Source organism: Erythranthe guttata, chromosome 14 (assembly GCF_056151865.1).
Source record: "Erythranthe guttata isolate IM_541 chromosome 14, IM_541, whole genome shotgun sequence".
Taxonomy (NCBI): Eukaryota; Viridiplantae; Streptophyta; class Magnoliopsida; order Lamiales; family Phrymaceae; genus Erythranthe; species Erythranthe guttata.
In genome coordinates this window covers 22,351,186-22,376,125 of record NC_142546.1, presented here as the reverse complement: position 1 = coordinate 22,376,125, position 24,940 = coordinate 22,351,186, and the positions used below count along the sequence as shown (strand labels likewise).

The 24,940-nt window shown below is 35.8% G+C and overlaps 5 protein-coding genes and 1 non-coding gene across 6 annotated transcripts; 4 read left to right on the top strand and 2 right to left on the bottom strand.

Moving 5' to 3' along the window:
* Window positions 1-563: 563 nt before the first annotated feature.
* LOC148765457 (uncharacterized) lies at window positions 564-1,691 on the bottom strand. Its single transcript, XM_088812812.1, has 2 exons — window positions 1,665-1,691; window positions 564-1,292 (listed from the first exon to the last, which is right to left on the bottom strand). The coding sequence occupies exons 1-2, from the start codon at window positions 1,689-1,691 to the stop codon at window positions 564-566; spliced, it is 756 nt and encodes a 251-aa protein (XP_088668938.1).
* A 6,601-nt stretch (window positions 1,692-8,292) lies between these two features.
* Window positions 8,293-9,904, top strand: LOC105959107 (putative xyloglucan endotransglucosylase/hydrolase protein 32). The gene is made up of 4 exons (XM_012983140.2): window positions 8,293-8,615; window positions 8,702-8,802; window positions 8,896-9,113; window positions 9,224-9,904. Exons 1-4 carry the CDS (start codon window positions 8,411-8,413, stop codon window positions 9,582-9,584), a joined length of 885 nt encoding a protein of 294 aa, XP_012838594.2. The 5' UTR covers window positions 8,293-8,410; the 3' UTR covers window positions 9,585-9,904.
* Window positions 9,905-11,039: 1,135 nt separating this feature from the next.
* Window positions 11,040-13,252, bottom strand: FRA8 (Exostosin family protein). The gene is made up of 3 exons (XM_012983139.2): window positions 12,242-13,252; window positions 11,888-12,138; window positions 11,040-11,814 (listed from the first exon to the last, which is right to left on the bottom strand). The coding sequence occupies exons 1-3, from the start codon at window positions 12,848-12,850 to the stop codon at window positions 11,349-11,351; spliced, it is 1,326 nt and encodes a 441-aa protein (XP_012838593.2). The 5' UTR covers window positions 12,851-13,252; the 3' UTR covers window positions 11,040-11,348.
* A 4,038-nt stretch (window positions 13,253-17,290) lies between these two features.
* LOC105959105 (Major facilitator superfamily protein) lies at window positions 17,291-19,564 on the top strand. Its single transcript, XM_012983138.2, has one exon. It carries the CDS (start codon window positions 17,561-17,563, stop codon window positions 19,325-19,327), a length of 1,767 nt encoding a protein of 588 aa, XP_012838592.2. The 5' UTR covers window positions 17,291-17,560; the 3' UTR covers window positions 19,328-19,564.
* A 696-nt stretch (window positions 19,565-20,260) lies between these two features.
* Window positions 20,261-22,582, top strand: LOC105958872 (shugoshin-1). The gene is made up of 9 exons (XM_012982877.2): window positions 20,261-20,906; window positions 20,995-21,032; window positions 21,117-21,225; window positions 21,320-21,343; window positions 21,430-21,498; window positions 21,669-21,707; window positions 21,836-21,896; window positions 21,993-22,056; window positions 22,179-22,582. The coding sequence occupies exons 1-9, from the start codon at window positions 20,742-20,744 to the stop codon at window positions 22,462-22,464; spliced, it is 855 nt and encodes a 284-aa protein (XP_012838331.2). The 5' UTR covers window positions 20,261-20,741; the 3' UTR covers window positions 22,465-22,582.
* A 376-nt stretch (window positions 22,583-22,958) lies between these two features.
* LOC105958717 (uncharacterized) lies at window positions 22,959-23,831 on the top strand. Its single transcript, XR_016029479.1, has 2 exons — window positions 22,959-23,593; window positions 23,742-23,831. It is a non-coding gene; the product is annotated as an uncharacterized LOC105958717 (transcript).
* The last annotated feature ends 1,109 nt before the right edge of the window (window positions 23,832-24,940 follow it).

Here is a 24,940-nt window from a genome sequence, read left to right as displayed (position 1 = left end):
AAATCTCTCCTTATAAATCAACCACGTTTCATTGATGTAAGTTATCAGCTTCGGATATTGCCCGTACAAACTAACTATCTCTCTATAGTTGCATTCGTATTCTTCCTCAGTCTCAGATTCGACTAACTTTGCCCACACCGTCCTCCGGAACAGTACACCCAACTTGGTGTTACCCAAGAATTTTGACGCGTTTGCCTCAACGTTTCTGTTTATGTGATATAAACATAACATGTGATGCGAATGTGGAAACACGTTTGGCAATGCTTTCAGTAGGCCCAGCTCACGATCTGTCAGTATCACTTCTGGTTCTTTCCCGATTGGTAATATGTCTCGCAAACATCGCAATGTCCATGCATAAGTGTCCCCATCTTCACGTGACATAAAAGCAACGGCAATAGTGAAGTTCCTTCCCACGGGAGTAACCCCAATGATCTCCAAAAGAGGCATTTCATATCTACATGAAGGTAATTATAATTTAGTCAACTCTTACATATATATATATATATATATATATATATATATATATATATATATAATAAATGTAATACACATTTAAATAATTATTACCTGTTAGTCTTGTACGTGCAATCCATCAGGATGACGTATGGAAATAACTGCAAAAGCTTTATTGAATCAGGGTGCGCAAACATAACGTCTTGCACTGTATCACCAGCTGGATTTGTTCGATGCCATTTGCTGTATCCACTCTCACTTAGTTCGTGCCACAGATGTTGTATAACTGTTTTTCCTTTCATTTCCTCTCGTCTAATTTTCTGTGATTCATTGTACACTTCTCTCAAGGACGCAGCCGTATCCGGATTCATCTGCCTCAGATGATGCAAAATTTCCTTCGGCTTCACATGGCTCTTTTTCAGTATCTTTGTCACTTCTCGTTGCTCTTCAGTCAGGCGACTTAGCGACCGTAGTCCTTGTGGATATTTATGAGGATTATGATTGTGCTTGCCATTTTTGATGGTAAGGCGCCATAATCCATCACGACCCTCTTTACCCCATAGCGCAAAAGGGCATTTACACTTTATTGAACCGGACTTCCGGCTTGTTTCGACCTCTGCATTTTTTCCTCGACTCTTATAGGCTCTTTTGCAAGTCAAATATTGTCGGCCCTCGTGGTAAGACTGTCGCCTAATCTCATGTCCATGACTGATGGCCATATTCATCGCCCACTCGACTAGTGCATCTTTACTATCAAATGCAGTCGAAATTGTGAAAAATTCACTGAAATCATGTAGCTCGAATGTTTCAATATCTTCATCCACATCTATGTATACTTCCTGTTTTTATATTAATGTAATTAGCAAATTATAAAACTAAAGAATAAAACTATTAAAAAAAAAAAAAAAAAAAAAATTGTGGTGCTCGTGTGATTTCACACGAACAGAGACGTTCTGCTCGTGTGATTTCACACGAGCAAACCTCCTCTGCTCGTGTGAAATCACACGAGCTAATTAAAAAAAAAAAAAAAAATGTTCTTGTGCTCGTGTGAATTTACGCGAGCACTTGGCAAGTGCTCGCGTAAATTCACACGAGCACATGAATAAAAAATAAAATTCATCTACTCGTGTGAATTTACACGAGCACTTGGCAAGTGCTCACGTAAATTCGCACGAGTAGATGAATTTTCGGGAAAAAAATGAAAAACTTACATTCGGGTCTAAGTTGTTTGGATCCATCGCAAAAATTGTTGAATATCTGAAATTTTTCACTTTGAATGTTGAGTTTTCTTTTTTTATAGGATTTGGTAGGAATAGTACAAAAGGTAAATACTTATGGTAAAAAGGTAAAAAACCATGGTAAAAAAATGCCTGAATGTTTAATTTGGCCTGCGTATATCACCACCCTTTGCGGAAACCAATTAATAATAAGCCCATGGTTTACTCAATTTTACAAGGCCTCGTTTAATTACCACCAGAGCTGGGCCTGGACCATGTTTACTAATCTCTAGCCCATGGCCCAACTATCATGGGAATACAAATTATACTATCTTCTTTTTTTAATATGTTACCACCTACTTCCGTTCCTAAATAGGTGTCGTTTTTTACTTTTCACAAAAATTCAATAAATGTAGCTTGATTTTAGGAAAATCACATAAAAATGACTTAAACAATCTTTATCATTTAATGATTTATAAGAGATAATTAATGTTTAGAGATGCATTAATAAGGTTAAAACAGTAAAAATGCATTTAATGCAGTATTGGAAATCAAAAGTGACAGATAATATGGAACAAAAATATTTTTAAAAATAGACAATTATTGTGGAACAAATGGAGTATTATTTTATTATATTGGTTAAGGGGTGTAAATGAGCTTAGGAGGCTCGAAAACTCGAATTTTTTTATCTTGCGAGCTCGATCTCTCTGACGAGTCGAATCCGAGCTCATTTTTAGTTGTTCATGAGCTCGCGAGCTTTTTATTTTTAGAGTAAAAAGCAGTTTGCCCCCTAAATTAAGGGTCGATTTGCACTTTACCCCCCAAACAAAAAAAATTTGCAAGTTTTTACCTTAACTCGTTAATTCGTTGCACGGTGCCCCCTAAACTCAATTTTCCGGCAATTTTGACCAGAATGTTAAAACATGTGCGATGCACGTGAGATTTGAAGGGTAAATTTGTCCCTTCACTTACATCTTATATGTTAATTATAAATTAATTATTAAAAAAAAAAAAAAAAGAAAAAAAAAATTAAATAACTCAGTCATCCGTCGCCCACACCACCCAAATCCAACTCATCCCCCAATCCAAAGAACCGAACACTCTCATTTCAACAAGTCCCTTAATTTTCCGACGACCGGCAGCCTCACTCCTCCCTTCACGGCCATAGGTGAAGGTGACAATGATTTGGAATAACCCAATCGAAATTTTCGGGTCTCCAAAGTCTCAACCTTCGTATGCCGACACCATCAGTGCGATAACCACCGATCCGGATTTTATAGCGACACTAGCGGAATTAATCCATTAGCCTCGTCGTCGGCGTCAAAACGTAGTCGTTTCGCAATGGGATGGTGGGAGGTTGTGGGCTGGGATTTGGGGGTGGGTCTCGTTGTCGGAGTCGGTTCTCGGTTGTTGTGGTGAAGTTGTTCAGGTTAATCGCGGCGGCGGAATCTGTGGGAACTGGATTACGGAGACTAAGTGATGAACGAGAAAGAAGAATTAGAATCAGGGAAAATAAAGGGAGAAAAAGAAATTGAAAGAAAATAAGAAAAAAAACAAACGAAAGAAGATTTAAGTTTGGGTCGTCTCTTCAGATTTTAATATTCCATCGTTCTGAATTCGAGGTTCTTAGCTTGTTGTTTATTATCTTCCTTATAATTGATCGTCGTTGTTGAATTGATAAATTGTTGTTCTCAAAAAAAAAAAAAAAGATTTAGAATCAGGGAAAAGAAAGGGACAAAAAAAAATTGAAAGAAAGAAAAGAAAAAAAAACGAAAGATGAAGAAGAAATGGAGAAAGTCCAGCAGCTGCTGCAAGACTGCTTCAATGGTGGTGCCATGGTGGTCTACGGGATGAGTGGATGACAACTCATTTTTGTTCTTTTTCTTTTTTATTTATTTATTATTATTATTATTTTATTTTAAATATTAAAATATATAATGTAAGGGAGTGACCAATTTGCCCCTGCAAATCTCATGTGCAATACACGTGTAGTCATATTTCCGTCAAAATTACCGGAATATTCCTTTTAGGAGGCACCGTGCAATGAATTAACGAGTTCAGGTAAAAACGTGCAAATTTTTTTTGTTTGGGGGGCAAAGTGCAAAACGGGCTTTAATTTAGGGGGTAAACTGCTTTTTACTCTTATTTTTATTTTAAATATAATTAATATAAATAATTTAAAAAATAATATTACATATCATTTTTTTTATTTTGAATTTTTTTATTATAATTTATGATAATAATTTTCGAATTATAATATTAACAAAACAATACAGGTCAAGCTCAGAAAAAACAATACTTGAAGAGCTCGAGCTCACCAAAACAGCCAAATTCGGCTCGTTTACACCCCTATATTGGTTAAATGCACTTTGCCGCCTGAATTTAAGTCCGTTTTGCACTTTGCAATATGAAAAAAAAAAATCTCATTATTTTGTGCACTATTGCCATATATATTGCTCATTTTCAAGTTCAATTTAATACTTGGCATACATGATATGAATTTTGAACTCTTTTTCCTTATTCTTCTAGCAATATTTACATAAATAAAAGAATTCCTATTTTTACCAATACCTAATGTTTTCTTCTTCCAGCTAGCCCATACCCTTGCGTGGGGCATGGTCGGTTGCTTAAACTAATAACACACAGTAACTGTGAACTAGAAATAGTCTAAAATCTACAACTCATCACATCAGAAATTAATATTCTTCACATACTTATAAGTCTTTCCCCAACAAAGTATAGTATATATATATTATTTTTGACTTTTTTTTAAGGCATTTATGAGTTTTTTTTTCTCATATAGAGCTAGGGTCAAAAGATCTCAGTCTTTGATATGATGCACATAAATTTTTAAGTACAAAAAAATTGAACCTCTCTTGGGATTTTAAGGTTGGGATTTTGTCCTACATCTTATTCATTAACACTGTTCCATTCCTCGGTAGGGTACTCCTATATTTATATAAATATATATATATATATATATATATTTGTATTAATCAAGCAATGGCCACCTACTATAATGTTCATGATTAATTAGTTTCAATAAATTTATTACTGGATAATTAACCATTAATCTCATCATAGAAAAATGGAACCTTGTTTATGATTGATGTGAAAGTATGTCAAAAATGTCAACATGTTGTATTCATAGAGATTTAATAAAATCTTGATTTACAAATTAGTTTCTTGGACAATACTAACATTTTCATAAGGCATGTTTTATGGCACTGATGCTGGAAGCCAAAATATAATTAATATGGTAAGACTTTGCTTAAACATATACTAATTATTTTTAATTTATATATGTAATTTCAACATTCCACTAATTAAGGGGGAAAATTCGTTGGGTGATTTTAATTTGTAAGTTATAACTTATAAGCTAGAAAATTCCATGCGTTACATCAACAATTATAAATGTAAAGAAAAATCTGTGTATACTGTAGATATATAGTTGAAAAATGCCGACAGATAGTAAAAATAGAGCCGAAATTGGTGGGCGGAGGGATTGGAAAGTGTCGGCAGAAAGGCCGAATATTAATGGAAATATAAATACGATCACGTAGGCCACAGTATGTACTTAACCCGATCGACAAAGTTGAATGAAACCCTTTTGTCTCTAACTCTATTTTATAAGCTGTTGCTTGTGAAAGAGAAGAAGAATATATTAATAATATATTTTGAAAGTTATTGCCCACCAAACTAATCATTTTGATTAATTATTTTAATATTTATGCTATAGTTCATAATACTGCATCCGTACAACATATTATTGCATCAAACTTAAAATTGAATAGGTTGAGATCGCCATACTTAGCTTCAAGCTTTTTTACCCTATAAAATTTAATGTTTTTTTAATTATTATTACCATTAATGTTTTCAGTGCTGGTTAAGTGTTCTATTTTAAGTTCCAAATTTTGTTTGATTATATAATTTTAGACGATTCTTCTGCAGTTAAGGGTGTGAACGAGCTGAGCTCGCCTCTTTTGACAGGTCGAGCTCGAGCTCGTCGAGTTCGTTCTTTTTTGGCTCGAGCCGGCTCGTGAGCTCAAGAACAATTAAACTCTGGCTTGAGCTCGAGCTCGAAAAATCGAGTCCGAATTCGAGTTTTTTTTGAGTCGGCCCGGCTCGTTTACCACCGCTACTTTTGCTTACTTGTACTTATTTCAAATGGATGGCCAAATTTCTTTTCAATGTCGAAAATAAAACATATTTTAAATCGTAATAAACCGGTTGACTCGTAAAAAAACACCAAAAAATGATGTGATCGAGTATGTAAAAATTTAAAACTGTCTATTTGAAGAATCGAATCAATGAGGTGAGAACGTGAATCAAACCCTAATCATAACGTTGAACAACCATGATTTTATCATTTACTAGAAATTATCCCCGTGCATCCTAGTAAATATATGAAGAAAAAAAAATTATAATAACAAATAAAATTACACATTATTAAAATATTTAATCGTGAAATTTAATCACCGGTCCTTAATTTAAAATAAGTGAGGAACAACATTACAAAAATAACATTAAAGTTACCCATGTTGCTATTCATTTGTTCCTTTTATACATAACAAAGATTCGAATACAACTATATATAAAATGGATGATCTTCAAAAAGAATATATATATTAAAAAAAAGTACACTGAGATAATCCAAAAGGAGAAATATAATTCATTGTTAGGGAAGATTGACTATGCATAAATCTTTAGTATTGCTCGACGACATTGTTATGAATCAAAATGTATTTTATATTTGGAAGTGACATCATTTTGGACTTACCATACTTAAAAATAAAATAGAAAATAGAAAATGGTATACCTAAGTATTCTTTTCTTTATTACTGCTACAGTACCAATTAATTATATGTGAGTCAGACTTATTGAGGCTGCTCATAATTGAAGTCAATGGCAGAAAATTAAATGTGTTCTATTTTAACAAATTCAAGAAAGTGTGCTCCTACCACTTCTCAACAAGTTTTTATATAATCAATATTCAATATTAGATCTTTAATTTGTTGACATTTTCCCAGTTTCATTCTACTGTAACTGGTTGACATATGTAACAAAATTTAATTTCTATATAATATGTGTGTTTTTCTAAATTTATAATTAATTATTGCAGCCAAAATATGAGAAAAGACCAATGCCATAAACGAAATGACACTATTCTAATACATGTTCATGAACCCTTAATTAATAATCAAGACTGACAATCTCATATCATTTCAATTTTCAACTGCATTCATTCATTAATTGTAATATTTTCGATATATTGATAATTAAATGTGACGACACAATAAAAATGGATAGAAGAATGATATGGGTAACTGATTTACTAGACCTGAAACGAGGATATGTGTCGTCTTTCGCAGAAAACACACGACACTGGTAACATGTTTCCCATACTTCATTTTTTTTTCTATGACAAGTCCTATACTTTATGTAAGGTCACAAGCCCAATTAATTCACATTTCATCTACACCATTTCAATATGTCACAAATTATTGAATTGGTTAATATGAAGTTTTTCTTTTATTTCGATAATTGATTAGTGGGTATAATGTGGTGTATAGTTCAGTTGATAACTCGTCTAATTCGAAAAAAATATAACGAAAAAAATAAAATCATATTTGTTGAATATCATTACTTGGTGCGGGTTGCTAATTATTCATCTTTAATTTGGCCTCTTTTTTTTTTTTATTTTTTTTTTTTTTTTAATAACTTACCAAAATGTAACAAAACCTACTAGGCAAATACTGTATGCTAGCTTGTCATTGAAGAAGCCCGGGAAATTAAGGACAAGACTTGGCTTACGTTGTACAATCTGATATTTATATTATATTAATGTAGCTGATATTGTCAATGAATTATAATATATATATTTCAACTAATCAAGTTATTTAATTTTATTCTCTCTAAAATATTTAATAATTAATACTAGCACACCTACTATCTGTACCCGGATTATAATTTATAAATTGCAGCAAGTCAAGAATACTATATACAAATTGAATTAATACTAGCCCATTTCTTGTCATGCATTAATTTCAAACTGCAACTTGTTATAAATGGTTTCTAACACTATTTTTTTTTTTTACCTAAACGGAACAAATTAATTAATATTCGTGTATCAATTAGCTTATATATAACAGATAACTAATTAATCTTCCTTCTTTTCATAATGAAAGAATAGTACTGTTAATCTGGTACTGTTGTACATTAATCTGTCTTAACTTTTAATTAGTTAAAAGAGTTGAAGTACACTTATGCATGTTTTATAATTACTCGAACTTTTACATGTAAATAATTCCCCACATTTGTTCATTTATGACCAACGACTTTTCTCAACTTCCATATTCTCCAGCAACTTCCAAATTGAGCAAACCTAACCAACAAGCCACCTATTTCATTACAGAAAACACAATAACATTAAATTAAACCGCAAATAAAGAAAACATGATCACAATATAATACATACACTGTTCATTTTCTTGTTCTTCCTCTTCTTTTGTCTTCACACGGAGACCTCCTTATCACACACTATATAATATAAATATATATTTTTCAGGTGGGACCCACCACATTTATCTTCTTATTTATACCCCCCTTACATTTCCATACAATACACAATCATTGCAGCAAATTAAACAATAACACCATTCATCATCTCCACGCAGATAGCTATACTGTACTACATACTGTTTCTTTTACATACATATATATAGATATATCAGACAAACATGGCTCTCCATTTTTCTCTGATATTCATGATTTTCTTGTTCCCTTTGAGGAGTAATGCTCAGGGGGGCCCACCTTCTCCAGGGTACTACCCCAGTTCCAGAATTGGCTCAATAGGGTTCAACCAGGGTTACAGAAATCTCTGGGGCCCTCAGCATCAACGAGTTGACCAGGGTGCACTCACTATTTGGCTCGACCGAAGCTCAGGTACTATATATTATTATATTATTTTATATTATATTACATTCTTGCATATTGCATTTTGTCCTAACGTAATTTTACCGACGATGCAGGAAGTGGATTCAAATCGCTGAACCCGTATTCGTCGGGTTATTTTGGGGCTGCTATCAAGCTCCAATCTGGTTATACTGCCGGAGTTATTACATCTCTCTATGTAAGAGAACTTAATTAATCCACATTATATTATTAATTAATGTGCACTAAAAATATATTTATTAGTTTTTTTTTTTTTTTGTAAAAATGGCAGCTTTCGAACAACGAAGCGCACCCGGGTAACCACGACGAGATAGATATCGAATTTCTCGGCACGACACTGGGCAAACCCTACGTGCTCCAAACAAACGTTTACGTGAGAGGAAGCGGCGACGGTAATATTATCGGTCGTGAAATGCAGATTCACCTTTGGTTCGACCCCACTAAGGATTTTCACAATTATGCCATCCTTTGGAACCCTACCGAAATTATGTCAGTTTTTTTATTAAATATAAATTATTTTTTTTAAACTGTTAGTGAAATGTATCATTTAATATTAATATGTCCAATAGTGATGACGCGGAAAATAATTAATGGTGCAGATTTTTTGTGGATGACGTGCCAATAAGAAGGTACGCAAGGAAAAGCGATGCCACCTTCCCGTTGCGGCCGATGTGGGTGTACGGTTCGATATGGGATGCGTCCACGTGGGCAACCGAGAATGGCAAGTACAAAGCCGACTACAATCACCAGCCCTTTTACGGAAGGTACAACAATTTCAAGATAGCCGGCTGCAATGCTAACGGCCGCTCCGCCTGCCGCCCGGCTACCGGTTCTCCGACCGGCTCCACTGGGCTGAGCCGACAGCAGTACGCCGCAATGGCTTGGGTCCAGAGGAACTACCAGTTCTATGATTACTGTCGGGATTCGCAGCGGGACCATAGGCTCACGCCCGAGTGCTGAGGGCACGCAATATAATATTTCATAAATTATGGACCATATATTTGCTATTTTCTTAGTGTTGTATACTTTATACAAATTTGTTTGGGAGTGTCTTGAGATGGGCCCACCACTTGCCAATCAATCGGTGAATGCAAAGCGTCCAAGCCTCCGAATATTTGTCCTCTGTTATTGAATTTGTCAGTGTGCTGTGAGTGTGTGTGTGTGTGTAATAAATTTGTGAAGTGTGTATGATTTGAAGGTGAGATGAGATGAAAGAAATATGTGTAATTTTTACACTGGTGTGTTTCCATATATTTTTCAATAAATTTAGTTTATTTTCATATTTAATCTTTTGACTAACTAATTATATTTATTTATTTATTTCTTTTTATATAATAAATATTTCATTTCAACTGAAGTGAACTTAAGATAGATTCTCTAGAGATGGATATGAGCATTATTTATTGGTCCGTGCTCTGTTTTTTTCACTTTTTAGACTAACGGATATTAGTTGACTTTGGGCTAGTTTTTTATTTTTTTTTATTTTTTGATAAAACCAATTAATTGTTTTTTTCAGTTATGCAATAATAATATATGGTAAATTACGTCACCTCCCATGTTATGTCAAATTACGAAAAAATTTCTCATGTTTGGGTAATGCAACCACCTCTTTAACTATGAATTTTCTTACACATCTTACTTATGATATCAAATTTGACATAATTTACTTTGTTCACTAGTTTGTACTCGTTCTTTGCAAAAATGTAATTTATGATGTACTACAATCTGATGTTTACAATCAAATAGACACATTTATGATCATCTTGTTTTAAAACGTGGAGCTCGAATGGGGTAAAATGGGTACAAACTAGAGAATATTCCACATAATCTAGAAGATTCCACTAAATTTGACATCGTTATAGTAGACGTGTAAGAAAATTCATATTTGAGGGATAGTTGTAATTACCCAAACATTCCTGGTTTTTTTTAGTAATTTGACATTAGAAAGACAGCAGAAGAGGAGGGCTTTTTCCATGCAGGGCTACAATCCTACATGAGAACAACAAAAGAGGAGATTTTTCAGAACGGAACAGGCAATAGCCCAGCCCGTTATCAGGCCCAATCTTGGTTTATTCTAGTGTACTGTATAATGATTAATGTATAATGTGGAAACTATTTTTTGCTGTCTCAATTTAACTAACTAGTATAATTAGTAAGTATGAAATTAATTTAAGTTAATCAAAATCAATAATTTAAAATAATTAACCCTCACAATATCATATACAAATTTATGATTTTATTTCGAAATAATTTAAAATTTCGGAGAAACAAATACCACACTCGAAACTTCTAGTGGGCTTTCAGATTACTAAATGCAACACCTAAAATAAATTTTGATACATATTACTCCATACTAAATTTTAATTTTTTAATTTTTATTTTACACATCCAATTATGTCCACAACTTCTCAATAATTTCCATCAAAAAATATTTATTCCTTTTTGCATTTACAGAATCTACAAATTACACAATTATTTACAAAAATAGCAGATAGGCCCCAACAAAACCCCAAAAATACCCAATCACCACAGGCCATTCAGCAAAAGATCCTGAACCACGTGGCCCACCAATCAGAATGCAACCAATAATACATATAACTACTGTTTTTTTAGCACTATTATATATTCCAGCTGTCTCCCACTAATCCAAATCCACGTAGATAAGTGATCAATCTTAGCTGGCAAGCTCGTCACTTTTTATTTTCCGACGTGGAAAAAACATTTTTATCGGATAAATACACTCGGCTTTTTGTGGGACCGGTCAAGCATCTGGGCGAGGGCTTTCAGGACCTGCCACGTGGCGTCCCCCTCCAAAATCGGGACGTCGAATAGTAGGGACTTTCTAATGGACGGGTCCCACAGGTTCCTCTGAATGGACGTAAGGTTGGTGGCTGCCACGTGTTCGAGAATATCACCGAGGTTGTCCACATCGTTCTCCGCCACGGTCAGTGATATCTCCGCCCAAGGCACGGCGGAGGGGAACGGCAGCCGGATCCCGTCCGCTATGATGACCGGAACGCACCCCAACGCCACCGATTCCACCAGCCGGGGACTCCACGGGGCCCACCCCAATGGGCAGAGACAAAACTTTGACCGGGCTATCTCCGACTGGTAACCGGCGAATCTCTGCCTCCGCAGGTAGAATCTCCGGTCGTTGCCGTACTTCCGCCATAATTCCGTTCTCACCCGCCTGCAATTAAAAATAAGAAATTAATTAAGATAATTAATCCATGTTAAATGCGAGTCGATTGATTAATCCTTACTTGCTGTAGAAACGACCGCTGACATTTTTGGGGTGGAGTTCCATTTTACCCCTGAAGAAAGCGAAAATGTCACGGCGGCCGGTCACCGGGAACTTCTCCAGGGTGGCGCGAACACTTCCCGGCGGGATGTACGGCGGAATCACCACGTTCTCCACTTCCTGACATGGGTGCTTGTGTGTTACCCCGAATGTTTGCAAAACAATCGAATTTCGCAACAATTCAGGCACTCCATCAGCAATCGCCACATCTTCCTACAAACAATCATTAAATAAAAAAAAAAAATCAAATTTTACAAATCTAAATTATGTGGGAAGTAAATTCCAAAAAAAAACAAAAATTGCATATAATATATACCAAAGTGTGGAAGCAAGAACCGAAATCATGAGAGGCGACGAAGACATGGTCGGCGCCGCGGCTGCGGTTCCAAAACGGAAGCTGTGTAGAAACATGGTCGACGGCGGCGGCGATTAACGGGCGGGCGTGGCCAATGGCGGGAAAGCCATTGACGGCGCTGAAATTGCAGGACACGTAGACAGGGACAAAGAAGAAGTCAGCCAACCAAGGGTCCAAAGTCCTTACTACATCGCTCCGCAACAAAGCCCTGTGAATAGCAACCTCGGACGCAAACAAATGGCTGCCGCACCGCTGGTTCTTCAACAACCAGTCGGCGTTGTATTTTGACGGCAGGTCGTAAACATAAACCTTCATCCCCTTGGATAATACTCCATGGGAGGAGTTGACGAATGATTGTTCAATGAGAGCACGTGATGCTAATTTGGTACGGTAGACGGTGGTTCTTGATATTATAGAGGTGGAGGTGGGGTTGTTGAGGAAAGATGAGAAGAAATAGAATGAAATGGAAAACCAGAGAATCCATTTGAAGTATCTGTAACAGAAGAAGAAGAAGCCGCCATTGTTGTCTGAACTCCTGTTGTTTCTTGTCCCATGCAAAAGCCTCCTCATTCTGATGTTCACTTTGAAGGTCACTTCTGTTTCTCTCTCTTAAACCATTCTAGAGAGAGAGAGAGAGAGAGAGAGTGGTTGAAATGGGGCTTTCTGTATTTGGTATGTTGTTGGTGAAGTGGAGATTAAGAAAATAGGATGATGAGAATGGATTTGTTGGGAGTTCGTTTTTGCTTCAACAACAATAATAAAATTAAAAGAGATTAGTTTAGTTTAATATAATAATAATAATATATTGGAGGTGTTTTGTTTGCTGTTTTCAAGAAATAGTATTTACTATACTCGTGAACAGAGTGATGAAATTGTGCAGAGAAACAGAGTAAAAGAGGTGTGTTGCAGAAGGGTCACATTTCTTATGAACTAGACAGAGACCGCTATTTATCCCAATTTAATTTTTAATTTGGCAAATAAAACATTAAAATATATAATTATATATTTATCGATAAACATAAATGTGGGGGCAATTTTTTTTTTGGGGTTGTTTTAATATCGAGTTTTTAAAATGGGGTTGTTTTTTGGGTAGTAATTAAATTGGGGTTGGCCGCCACCGGCAACGGCGGCACCGGCCGGAGACGCCACCGCCAACGGCGGCACTGGTTGGAGACGCCGCCACCGGTGGCGTCTTCTACTTTTTTTTTAATTTTTAATAATTTAATAATTTAATATTTTAATATTATAATATTTTAATATTTTAATATATTTTAATATTTTATTAATTTATTATTTTTTAATATTTTTATTAATTTTTAATATTTTAATATTTTAATATTTTCTATTTTTTTTAATATTTTTTGATTTTTAATTTTTATTACAAATAAAACAATTCTAACTACATTCATTAGTTTGATGTTAGTATTAAATTTACTGCCGGTACATCATCAACAAACTGGGTGTCATCCGGTCATTGCATATATTTATCTAATCAACACAATAAAATATGGTACAATCTTAAAAACATGTAGACAAAAACAAAAGGAGTTCTAGAAAATAAAAGAGTTATATAAAATAAATAGGTCCAATAAAAGAGTTATATAAAATAAATAGGTCCAAAATGAGTACAAGAAAATAAAATTGGAACTATGAAGTCAGTGCCTATGTGAACTAGTGCCACATGCAGGTGCCCGTCTAGTCCTACGCGGCCTACCATCTCGACGAATGTCAGGATCTGCCGGTACATCATCAACAAACTGGGTGTCATCCGGTTGATTAATTTAATACTAATTGATAAAATGTAATAAATTTAATACTAACATCAAACTAATGAATGTAGTTAGAATTATTTTATTTGTAAAAAAAATTAAAAATCAAAAAATATTAAAAAAATAGAAAATATTAAAATATTAAAATATTAAAAATTAATAAAAATATTAAAAAATATTAAAATAATAAAATATTAGAAAATAATAAAATATTAAATTATTAAATTATTAAAATATTATAATATTAAAATATTAAATTATTAAAATATTAAAAATTTTAAAAAAAGTAGAAGACGCCACCGGTGGCGGCGTCTCCAGCCGGTGCCGCCATTGGCAGTGGCGTCTCCGGCAGATGCCGCCGTTGCCGGTGGCGGCCAACCCCAATTTAATTACTACCCCAAAAACAACCCCATTTTAAAAACTCTGTATTAAAACAACCCCAAAAAAAAAATTGCCCCCATAAATGTGGGTATATGGGTCAGCTTTTGATAATTGTTTGGAGTCTTGGGTTAATTGACTTAAAGAAGCCAGCTTTATTTAATTTTGTCACGTACTTGTCTCTTGATCTCATTTCCTCGTTTTTTTAACGGTTAATATCATTAAAATGACAGCTGTAAATTGTGATGGTTTTGAAGATGATGAAGTGTTAGATATTGTAGAATTTAAAGCATCTGAAAATAGTAGAGAGATATCATAAATGTTAAATTTATTGGGAAGGGTAAAAGCAGGGATAAGGAGTACGTCTATATATATGTTTTTGGGACGTGTTATTTCACAAATTAAAATTTATTTTTATAAATCAGTTTTGTTATTAGCGGCGTAGCCATTACAGGATCAAAGGGCTATGGGTCAAAGTCGGAACGTAAATTACAATTTTCGTCCGTTTCAATCGTAAGTATTCTAATTTCCGTACAACCTTTTTCATTATAATTTTTGAAAATCCGATTTCCAAAAGTTTCCGATGTTATTGGATTGTGATATGCTTAATTGGGTCAACCCAATAATCTAACAATTTATTTACCTATTGGGCCTCGAGCCAAATATTGAAAACCACTATCATCGAGGCCCAATCACCTTCAAATAAGGTTTGGGTCCGACAATCTCAACTAAGGTATAAATAAAGGTTTGAACTCATTCCTTAAGGTACGTCCTATTATCTGAGCAATACTACCAATTGTATTATCTGGACTATTTCCACTATCCACACGTCTGACTTGAGCGTTTGAGGGGTTTCCGCCGGATCAACACCGGCTTAGTTCACGTGTTCTCTGTTCGCAAGTATCTCAAGGTCACCAAACTCGTGAGCCAGTGATCCACTCTGCTCTTCCAGCTCATCCTACTTCAACTCTCTAATTAGATCTACCTAAAGCATCATCATCATATTGGAATTGAAATTTCCGATTGGATTTAATTTCGGAAAATTACGATTTTTCTTTTGTTGGAAGGAAGGGAAGCATTTCTTGGCCAACTTTTCAAGTAGTGACATGGGCTAGTGGAGTGTCAAGTAGATTTTACGAAGAAAACAACTTGGGCTTAATATACACTAAAATTAGTTGGGCTTTAGTTTGGGATTTGTATGTCAATTATAAGACCGAATAGTTTATTGGACCAATAAATAGTACCAGGTGACTATTTAAGATTTTCTATTTGTTGATAATACTACCCTTTTATTATTATTTTTTTAGATATTATTATACATATATTGATCAGCCCCAGACCCCATTCCACTTTATGCAAAAATAAAAAAATAAAAAATAAATAAATAACCATTTGAGTAGACTATGGGAAGTGACATTTGCCATACTAGCTAGCCTTCACGGTTAATTCATTCTTGAATTGGAACAGAAAAGAAAAGAGAGTGCGAAACCGTGATCACATGGAATATTGGAATTTATTGTTTGATTTGCCAACTATTTTATATATAATAATAAAAATATTAATATATAATACTCACGGGTGTTTTTTGTAGCAAATTGGGCAGTTTTGTCAACAAAATTGGTTATATTAATCATTTCTATTTGCCCTTTCACATTGTGTATTTGTATCGTGTCATCATTTTCTTGAAAGTGATATTATAAGGCTTGATTCCGTAAGTACTTTATGCTAGCAATCATTGTAGAAATTGTAACCTTTTTTTAAAAAGAAAATTATGCCAATCGAGTTTGTCACGCACGATTAGTATTAGTATAATGTGACTTTCGTTTCATGTAAGGTTTGCAAGCCGTAATATGAGATTGTAGATTTAGCTAGTGCACACGTATGATTGGTTTCGAGTTTCTTTCATTATTACGATATAACATATAACATATAATGCTAAAACTCTATGAACAAAAGAAACCAGAACTTGGATTTTAGCTGCATGAAAAATAAATTATTTAATAATTAGTTTGTATTGCCCCTTTGGCATCACTATTATTATAATGTAAATGTTCTTCAGACAAGTGGTCTGAGAAATAAACAAATCAAATTATATCATGTATAACAGTCAAAATGGTCATCAAAGCTGGTCCAACATGGCAGCATTATTGCCCCTAAAAAAAATCCTTTTTTTCATCTAAAACTTAAGCGACTCTCGTTTGATTGTGCATTGATGATGCTGCTCAAACCAAGTAGCTCAAAATATGTAGAGAATATTGAGAGTCGATCCCCAGGGCTCAGAATCGTTCTCCGATCTACTGATTCCGCCTACATTTGCTAAACAATTGCCCTCCGATCCGACATCTAAGTCACAAAATCGAGAATCAAAGTAAGAGCTAAAGACTTGTAACAAATCGAAAACCACGCGGACCTTTAAACAATGAATGAACTCTCTATTTAAGGGACCTTTTGATGAGGCTGTCAAATTGGACTTCCATAAAGAAGAATGTATAGTTGGTCCCATAGATCTTAGCCCACTAAGGTAGATCAAATGGATATGTCATAATTAATTCATCTAACAATTTTCCTAATTTATCCTTATCTTCAGTAATTGCATATATACATAATCGGACTGTAATAAAGTTATCGCAATCTTATCTTAACTAATCAAACCGTCGCTAAGAAGTTATCAATGATCCATGCATTGAAGCAAAAAATGGAAAAACCCAAAAAATGTGAACAAAGAAAGATGTTCCAATGGAATAGTTCACTATCCAAGTGATGGAATCATGACATCATCAATCATCATCATCATCATGTGGCAAAGAGAAGAGAAGGTGGTGGCTCAATATATATTTGGTGCACCACATGATGCGAGCAACCCCAGATTTCTGCATTCACAACAAACACATTTTCCCCTTACTTATATCTAAATAAATTATAATTGCTCAAAATTAATTTTAAAGAACAAAAAAAAAAAGTGTAAATAAATAAACAGCTCTTTCCTCCCTCCCTGGAAAGTAACACAGAAGATTGGTTCATCACCAAATTAATTTTGTACCAATCTTCTGAACCCTACTTTCTCCAATCCCAATACAACCCAACCATAAATCTAACTAACCAATTTAATTCCCACTACTCTAAATCAAGAAAAATGGTAGAGGCAGCAAGAATCTCCGGCACCGGCGGAAGAAGGGGCGGCGACCTCCTCGCATTCGCCGCCCACGTACTCCGAGGCCGGTGGTTCTCCCTCTTCGCCTCCTTCCTCGTAATGGCCGGCGCCGGAGCTACTTACCTCTTCGGAGTTTACTCCAAGGACATCAAATCCTCCCTCGGCTACGACCAGACAACCCTCAACCTCCTCGGTTTCTTCAAGGACCTCGGCGCAAACGTCGGCGTCTTGTCGGGACTCATCGCCGAGGTAACTCCGACGTGGTTCGTCCTCCTAATCGGCTCCGCCATGAACTTCGCCGGCTACTTCATGATATGGCTCACCGTCACCGGAAAAGTCTCCACGCCCAGAGTCTGGCAAATGTGCCTGTACATCTGCATCGGAGCAAACTCCCAGAACTTCGCCAACACCGGCGCCCTCGTCACCTCCGTCAGAAACTTCCCGGAGAGCAGGGGAGTCATGCTCGGCCTGCTGAAGGGCTTCACCGGCCTGAGCGGCGCAATTCTCACCCAGATCTACCTCGCCGTCTACGGCAACGATTCCAAAGCCTTGATTCTCCTCATCGCCTGGCTCCCGGCGGCGTTGTCCGTGGTTTTCGTGTACACAATTCGTGCGATGAAAGTTGTCAGGCAAGGGAACGAGCTCAAGATCTTCTACCAATTTCTCTACGTTTCGATCTTACTCGCCCTGTTTATCATGGCCATGACCGTACTTGAAAAAGTCACCGCCTTTTCGCCGGCGGCTTACGCAGCCAGCGCCACCGTCGTCTCCGCCTTGCTCTTCTTTCCTTTAATCATCGCCGTTAGAGAAGAATCCTCAATTTGGAGCCAAAAGAAACAGCAACTCACTAAGCCTCCTCAAATAATCACCATTGACGATAATAATAATAATAATAACAATCCAGCTCCAAATCCAATGGAGGAGAAATCAAGAACTGCAACAACAACAACGACAACTCGTTGGTACGCAAAAATATTCGACAGGCCCGAAAGAGGAGAAGATTACACCATCTTACAAGCACTTTCCAGCACAGATATGCTGATTCTGTTTCTTGCAACGTTCTGTGGTTTGGGTTCGAGTTTAACGGCAGTTGACAATTTAGGACAAATCGGGGAGTCGTTAGAGTACCCCGTAAGGACGATCAAGACATTCGTTTCGCTTCTAAGCATATGGAATTACTTCGGGAGAATATTCTCGGGGTTCGTCTCCGAAAAGCTTCTCTCGAAATACAAATTCCCGAGGCCACTTATGATGACAATTGTCCTGTTTTTGTCCTGCATCGGCTTGCTTCTAATTGCGTTTCCGTTCCGTGGCTCGGTTTACATTGCATCCGTGATTATTGGGTTTTCGTTTGGAGCTCAATTGCCGTTGCTTTTCGCTATAATTTCCGAGCTTTTTGGGCTGAAATACTACTCCACGTTGTTCAATTGCGGGCAGTTGGCTAGCCCGCTCGGTTCGTATATACTGAATGTTAGAGTGACGGGCCCGCTTTACGATAGGGAGGCGTTGAAGAATCTGGCGAAGAAGGGGTTGACTAGAGATTCGGTCAAGGAGTTGACTTGTGTTGGTCCGCAGTGTTATCGGTTGGCGTTTGTGATATTGGCTTCGGTTACGTTTTTTGGAGCGGTTTCTTCGCTCGTTTTAGTGGCGAGGACTCGAGAGTTTTATAGGGGTGATATTTATAAGAAGTTTAGGGATGAAGCTGAGGAAAGTAGTGAGAGGGAAATGGCTTTGACAGTCAATAAATGAATTTGTTTGGAGTATAGGGACCAATGAGCAAATCAATGTTTTCGTTTTTTTTTTTTTTCGTTTCGCATTTTAAGTTTCTGCGAATTTGTGCAGAAATCGAAGGCGGAATTGATTTAACGCCTTTGAAATCGAACTTGTGATCGTTTTTGTGTATAGTCTTTCACTGGATTTCAGACTTTCTCAGTGAAGTTGAATTCCTTTGTAATAAAAAAAGATGTACATATTTTCTTCGGCAAACAGGCTTGTGAGATAAGATCAAATTATGAAAAAGAATCGCTTTTGTTTGGTGTTATCTTCTGATAAATAAAGTAGATAAACAACAAAGATTTGATGTAATCCAGCAATCCATATCTGAGTAGTGATGCTCCAGACTTGTTTGATTTTGGATTTATATAAACTAGTAGTGATCCACAAAGGAAACAAATGTCTATTTTAATTATGCCTAGGTTGAGAACTAGACCGAAAATTTTGATTCCCGCCGATTTAATATGATTTTTCATTTATTTATTTATTTTAAAACAATATTTTTCATTTCGAATTTCGAAAGTTATGAATTGCGATTTTTCGATTTTTTTTAACCAAGTTGAAAAATGCATTAGATCATGATTTCTGATTCGATTTAAATTTTTGAGTATATTTTCGAAAATTACACTTACAACAAAATAGAATTCTCGAATTCCGCCAGATTCCGATACTAAAGTTCTCGATTTTGGAACAAATGTTTTCATTCCAATCTCGAAAATTCAGAATTCCGATTTCCGGTTTCATTTTTTCATTTTCTACTTTTATTTTCTTTTCTGCACGTGGGAGATGGGGATTTAACTTCCTTTTTTTTTTTTCCTCTTTTATCTCTTTTGGTTCAAAATTTAAATTAGTATCAAACTTTTAAATTGGGAATATCTGCATATATATGAGAGCCAATTATATTTTACTGATTATCCTCTTACAGCCCATGAATTTTCATTATATTTTAATCGCCAAACCAATTAGAAGTGGCTCCTAAAACTAATTCCGAGCCTATTCAAAAACTAGGTTCGGTCATCCCGTACTGAAATCTAGGCTCGTAACTAAACCTACTCTTCGAACGCCTCGGTTCGGAAACCCGTTGGATCGACCCCTTCAGAAATTCAAACCCCTGCTTTTCATCTTTTGCTTTTCCTCCTTTTTCTTTTCCCTTCTTCAAATTTGAACCCTCTAATTTTCGCTCCCAACCATTCCCTCCCTCTCCTCTCTGCGCAAGTTTACTGTATCACTCAACTAGATTCCTTTTAACTTTCTCAATTCCGTACTTTTCATGCTCAATTGATGCGATAAATAATTATTTAAAATCCAATCCTTGTAAGTGTTTTTCTTCGATTAATTTTCCTGCAAAAACCCTTTCGATTCTTCAATTTCGACTGTGTATTTGCGTACGATGAAAGGGGATAAAATGGCAAAAAGATCCTCCTTTGGAAACATGGTGAGAAGGAGGCTTTCAGACATTACCAATTCTCTGCCGCAGAATAAATCTCCTGCTCCTCCTGAGAAAAACCCACGCGATGCCGTTTCTGCTAAGGAATTCATTGACCATCTCGTCAAGGTATGTTTTTTCATAATTTTGTGCCCTAAATTTTATCGATTTCTTCAGCTGATCTGTTGTTGGTGTGTTTAATTGAACTCTGGAACAGGAGAAAATGGCCTTGGTGAAGCTTATTCAAGACAAAAAGTAAATTATTTATATTAATTAATCTCCGTGTTTCATCGATTTTTCCGGGTGTTTATGTTTTAAATTTCTGAATTTTGTGGACAGTAAAATTATAGAGTTGAGTGGAATTGAAATTCAGAATTTGAGAAACTGTCTTCAGAAGATGCAGCTACAAAACTGGAACCTTGCTCAATCGAACAGTCATATGTCAGCGGTCAGTCCTCTGCCCCCGTCACATTTTTTTTTTTTCGGACATGAATATAGTTAAGCAGTTGTACTGAAGTTCGATTTACGTCTTGTTTTTTCAGGAGGTTAATTTGGGTAAAGAAAGGGTAAGGAAGCCTTATGTGAATGGACTAATGGTCAATTGAGATTGAAAATTCGATTAAATGTTGTTAATCGATCCGTTTCTTCGCAGCTGAAAGCATTGCAGCACGAGGTAATTTGTAAAGAAGCCGTTCTTAAAACAAAGGATTTACAACTAAAGGTATAGGTTATTCATAGTCTGTGATATAACTCGAACCGTTTATTCGAAATTCTCTCTTTATTGTTTACTTGAATCCTTAATTTTTGATTATATGTTGTGTTTTTGAAGATTATATTTGAGTTAATAATCAGGCTTATCGAATTGACTTGTGTGCCTGCTGGTTTGTTCAGGAAAAAGAGAGAGCGAATGCCCAAAAAGCTGAATTTCACGTATGTTAGCCTAATTTTTCGTTGTGGCTTCTGCTTTGCTCTGAATTGGAGAGCACAGAAAAACAATTATTTTTTTTTTTGAAATTATTATGCTTGCTAACTATTTATAAAACATTCTTGGTGTGAAGGAACCAGAAATAGTAACTAAATCTTGCAATGCCAGCAGGAGTCGTCTGTCCAGAAGTCGATGTAAGTAAATCTGTGACAAAATTCCGTTTTTTTTTTCTTCGACTTTACGAACACTGTTACTAATAAATAAACTTTATTGCTATGCACAATATGCAGCTTTGGGCAATTCGACGATATCTCAACACCATGCTGAAAAGGAAGCTGCTGTAGTAAGCAAAAGGTTGATCTTCTCATAATGTTCTTACTAATCAAATGCTGCAAGTGTACAATGTTACTTATTAGTACACCTTTTCTTGTGCCTGAAAATGCTACCATTTGTTTGGTTATATATAATATATCTAGGCGTTGTCTGAGAAGGCAATCTGCTAGTTCGAGAGTTAGACATGCGGATGAAGCAAAGGAAAGTTTGTTTGAGATAGACGATGCCAAGTTTCCAGTTGATGATGTTGTGCCCTTAAACAGAAAAACAACACATGAAGTTGAATCAGTCTATAATAACTATGTGCCCGAAATGGAAGTTGAAGCACGAAGAACATCTGTAGGAGGCAGACCATTGCGCAGAGCAGTTGAAAAGGTCCAATGCTACAAGGAAAAACCTCTTAATCTCAAAATGAGGAGATCCGAGTGATCAACTATTTAGTCGAGGATTATGAATATTGTGTTATATTATTTGCATTGCATGCACATTTTGTGCCAAGTAAAAACATTTATTTATTTATAATGTCTGATATTTGGTTGCTTTCTTAGACCTTGATTCTTTTGATGGCAGCTGCAAATACACGATGCACACTAATCATTTGAAATAATAAATTAACATAAATATATATTTAGTTGAGCTACATTCGCATTATATCGTCAACGCTGTTTTCGAGTCCTGGATAAAATGAAGATTAATCGATACGTTACTAAGTTTTGGCCTGGTGCATGTTAATCTGGGATTTTAACTGCCATTGTCTGAATCTAGGGTAGATCAACAGCCAAATAGAATTAAATGCATTTGAAACTAGGAAAATCAAGAGTCAAATGAAACCACACTGAGCCCCTATATAAACAGATGCTCAAAGGTCGATTGGATTCAAGTTATTATTACAGTTACAGAAAATTAAAACAGGGAATTATAATATGGCGGCGGAATCTTCGGTAAGCTTGAAACTCCTGATTGATACCAAAGCCAAAAGATTGTTGTTTGCCGAGGCAGGCAAAGATTGTGTCGATTTCCTGTTTTACATAGATCTCCTTGCCTGTTGCTAATCTCATCAATCTTGTCTGAAAACAACAAATGGTGGGCTCTTTGGGGAACCTGTACGAGAGCTTAGAAAACCTAAACGAGTCTTACGTACAAACGAAAAAAAACAAGGACGCCCATTTGAAACCAGCAACTATTCGTCCAATCGGTGCAGTTTCTTCTGTTCCTATGCTGGCTCTAAAGGATGCACCTAATAACACTGCCAAGAAGTTCTACAAATGCCTTGTAAAGTGTGATTATGTGACTGATGACTCGAAAACGCTTTGTCCAAAGTGTCTCCGGGCTATGAGCATGGTTGTTCAATACGTGTCTCGTTCTTCCAAGAACGAATCGTCGAGTAGTAGTGAAGAAGGTTTAGGGTTTGTGAAGGGGGTGGTGACTTATATGGTGATGGATGACTTGGTTGTCACGCCAATGTCTACTATCTCCAGCATCACACTTCTTAACAAATTTAATATCAAGGAAGTTGGTGGTCTGCAGGAAAAAAGTGGTCAACATGGGAATGGCTGAGGTATTTATATTTATTTATATATCGCCTTTTAAGACAATTTAGAATTCTTGAATATATACATCTACATAATTGTAAATATTGTGGCTTTATATATATATATATATATATATATATATATATATATATATATATATATATATATATATAGGCTGTGAAGTTGTTGAAAGCTTCATTGGAGACGGACAAGGTTCTCACCGGAGTCTTCTTGAACAGGAAAAAGCGAGCCAGTGCCGGCTAGCTCGTCAACTAGTTGATCGATCGACCAAAACTGTCCGACGGATTAACGTAATTCCTCACGTTAATTATGAGTTCCCATATATGCATGTGGTTCGTTTTTGTTTTTGTTTTCTTATTTTGAGTAGGAATTAATTCCAAAACTATTTATTTTAAAGAAAAACCATATAATTTCGAAATTGGTACAATAAGTACAACTATTTTATTAAGTTATTTTTGTAAGTATCTAAATTAAAAGAAGATTCGCTAGTTATGTGAATATGTCTATTTATATTACATAATCATCAGATCAACTCCAATACTTGATATAACACTTTTGTTGGATATTCATATAGAGAGAATGCATACATAAACATGAACACAGAAATAAAAGATGGAAAAATATTAGAAAAGTGTTATGGTTATGAATTATAATCCAGAACGGCTTTCCCATTGTTCGGTCCATAAATCCAAGACGATGGCGACTCGGAAATTAAACTAGCACCAAGCCAAGCCACTCCCAAGAAACTCTTGGCCTACCCATAAAGTTGACTCAATAACTCATGTACTGTCAACCGGTCAAACGACCACTTTTGCTCTCGGTTAAACCCAGTTTTTCTCTCACAAAGAGTTTCAATCATTTACATAAGAAGATTTAAAAAAGAAAATGCAGAGAATTATATTATCCATTATTTATCTGAGAACAGTATAAATAGGCCCGAAACCAACGGTCAGGAACAACAAATGTGCTTTCGAGTTAAAATCAGCCACCTAAGGCGAAGACTGCGTAAAGAGTTGCCGGGAGAAGACACACAGATATGACAGGCGGTGATAAAGTAGATAGATCGAGAAGGGTGCAGTTCACTCATTGCTCTGAGAATTCAGTGTTGTTTAGTCATTTCACTACTGCAAAAGGCGCATCTCCGACGACGTGTCTGCCTCAGTTTTTTTTTTATATTATATATATATATATATATATGTACCCTTGAGTCCTGTAATTGGTACACTCCTGCGAAAGTAAGTATTGATCCAAGAGATTTCATGATGAGCTGACAAATGTACATATTCTCTTTTTCTCGGAAACTGCATGCTAACCAGGTGCACGTGCGAGTTTGGATATTTGAACAAGCAAAA

What these genes read in the sequence shown, in the direction of transcription:
- LOC105958872 (XM_012982877.2), top strand. Translation starts at nt 20,742, where the DNA reads ATGAAAGGGGATAAAATGGCAAAAAGATCCTCCTTTGGAAACATGGTG. An exon ending in AAGCTTATTCAAGACAAAAA is followed by an intron (nt 21,033 to 21,116) that starts GTAAATTATTTA and finishes TTTTGTGGACAG; the next exon opens with TAAAATTATAGAGTTGAGTG. An exon ending in CGAACAGTCATATGTCAGCG is followed by an intron (nt 21,226 to 21,319) that starts GTCAGTCCTCTG and finishes TTGTTTTTTCAG; the next exon opens with GAGGTTAATTTGGGTAAAGA.
- LOC105959105 (XM_012983138.2), top strand. Translation starts at nt 17,561, where the DNA reads ATGGTAGAGGCAGCAAGAATCTCCGGCACCGGCGGAAGAAGGGGCGGC.
- FRA8 (XM_012983139.2), bottom strand. Translation starts at nt 12,850, where the DNA reads ATGAGGAGGCTTTTGCATGGGACAAGAAACAACAGGAGTTCAGACAAC. An exon ending in GTTCTTGCTTCCACACTTTG is followed by an intron (nt 12,139 to 12,241) that starts GTATATATTATA and finishes GATTGTTTGTAG; the next exon opens with GAAGATGTGGCGATTGCTGA. An exon ending in AGCGGTCGTTTCTACAGCAA is followed by an intron (nt 11,815 to 11,887) that starts GTAAGGATTAAT and finishes TTTTAATTGCAG; the next exon opens with GCGGGTGAGAACGGAATTAT.
- LOC148765457 (XM_088812812.1), bottom strand. Translation starts at nt 1,691, where the DNA reads ATGGATCCAAACAACTTAGACCCGAAT. An exon ending in CAAACAACTTAGACCCGAAT is followed by an intron (nt 1,293 to 1,664) that starts GTAAGTTTTTCA and finishes ATATAAAAACAG; the next exon opens with GAAGTATACATAGATGTGGA.
- LOC105959107 (XM_012983140.2), top strand. Translation starts at nt 8,411, where the DNA reads ATGGCTCTCCATTTTTCTCTGATATTCATGATTTTCTTGTTCCCTTTG. An exon ending in TTGGCTCGACCGAAGCTCAG is followed by an intron (nt 8,616 to 8,701) that starts GTACTATATATT and finishes CCGACGATGCAG; the next exon opens with GAAGTGGATTCAAATCGCTG. An exon ending in GAGTTATTACATCTCTCTAT is followed by an intron (nt 8,803 to 8,895) that starts GTAAGAGAACTT and finishes TAAAAATGGCAG; the next exon opens with CTTTCGAACAACGAAGCGCA.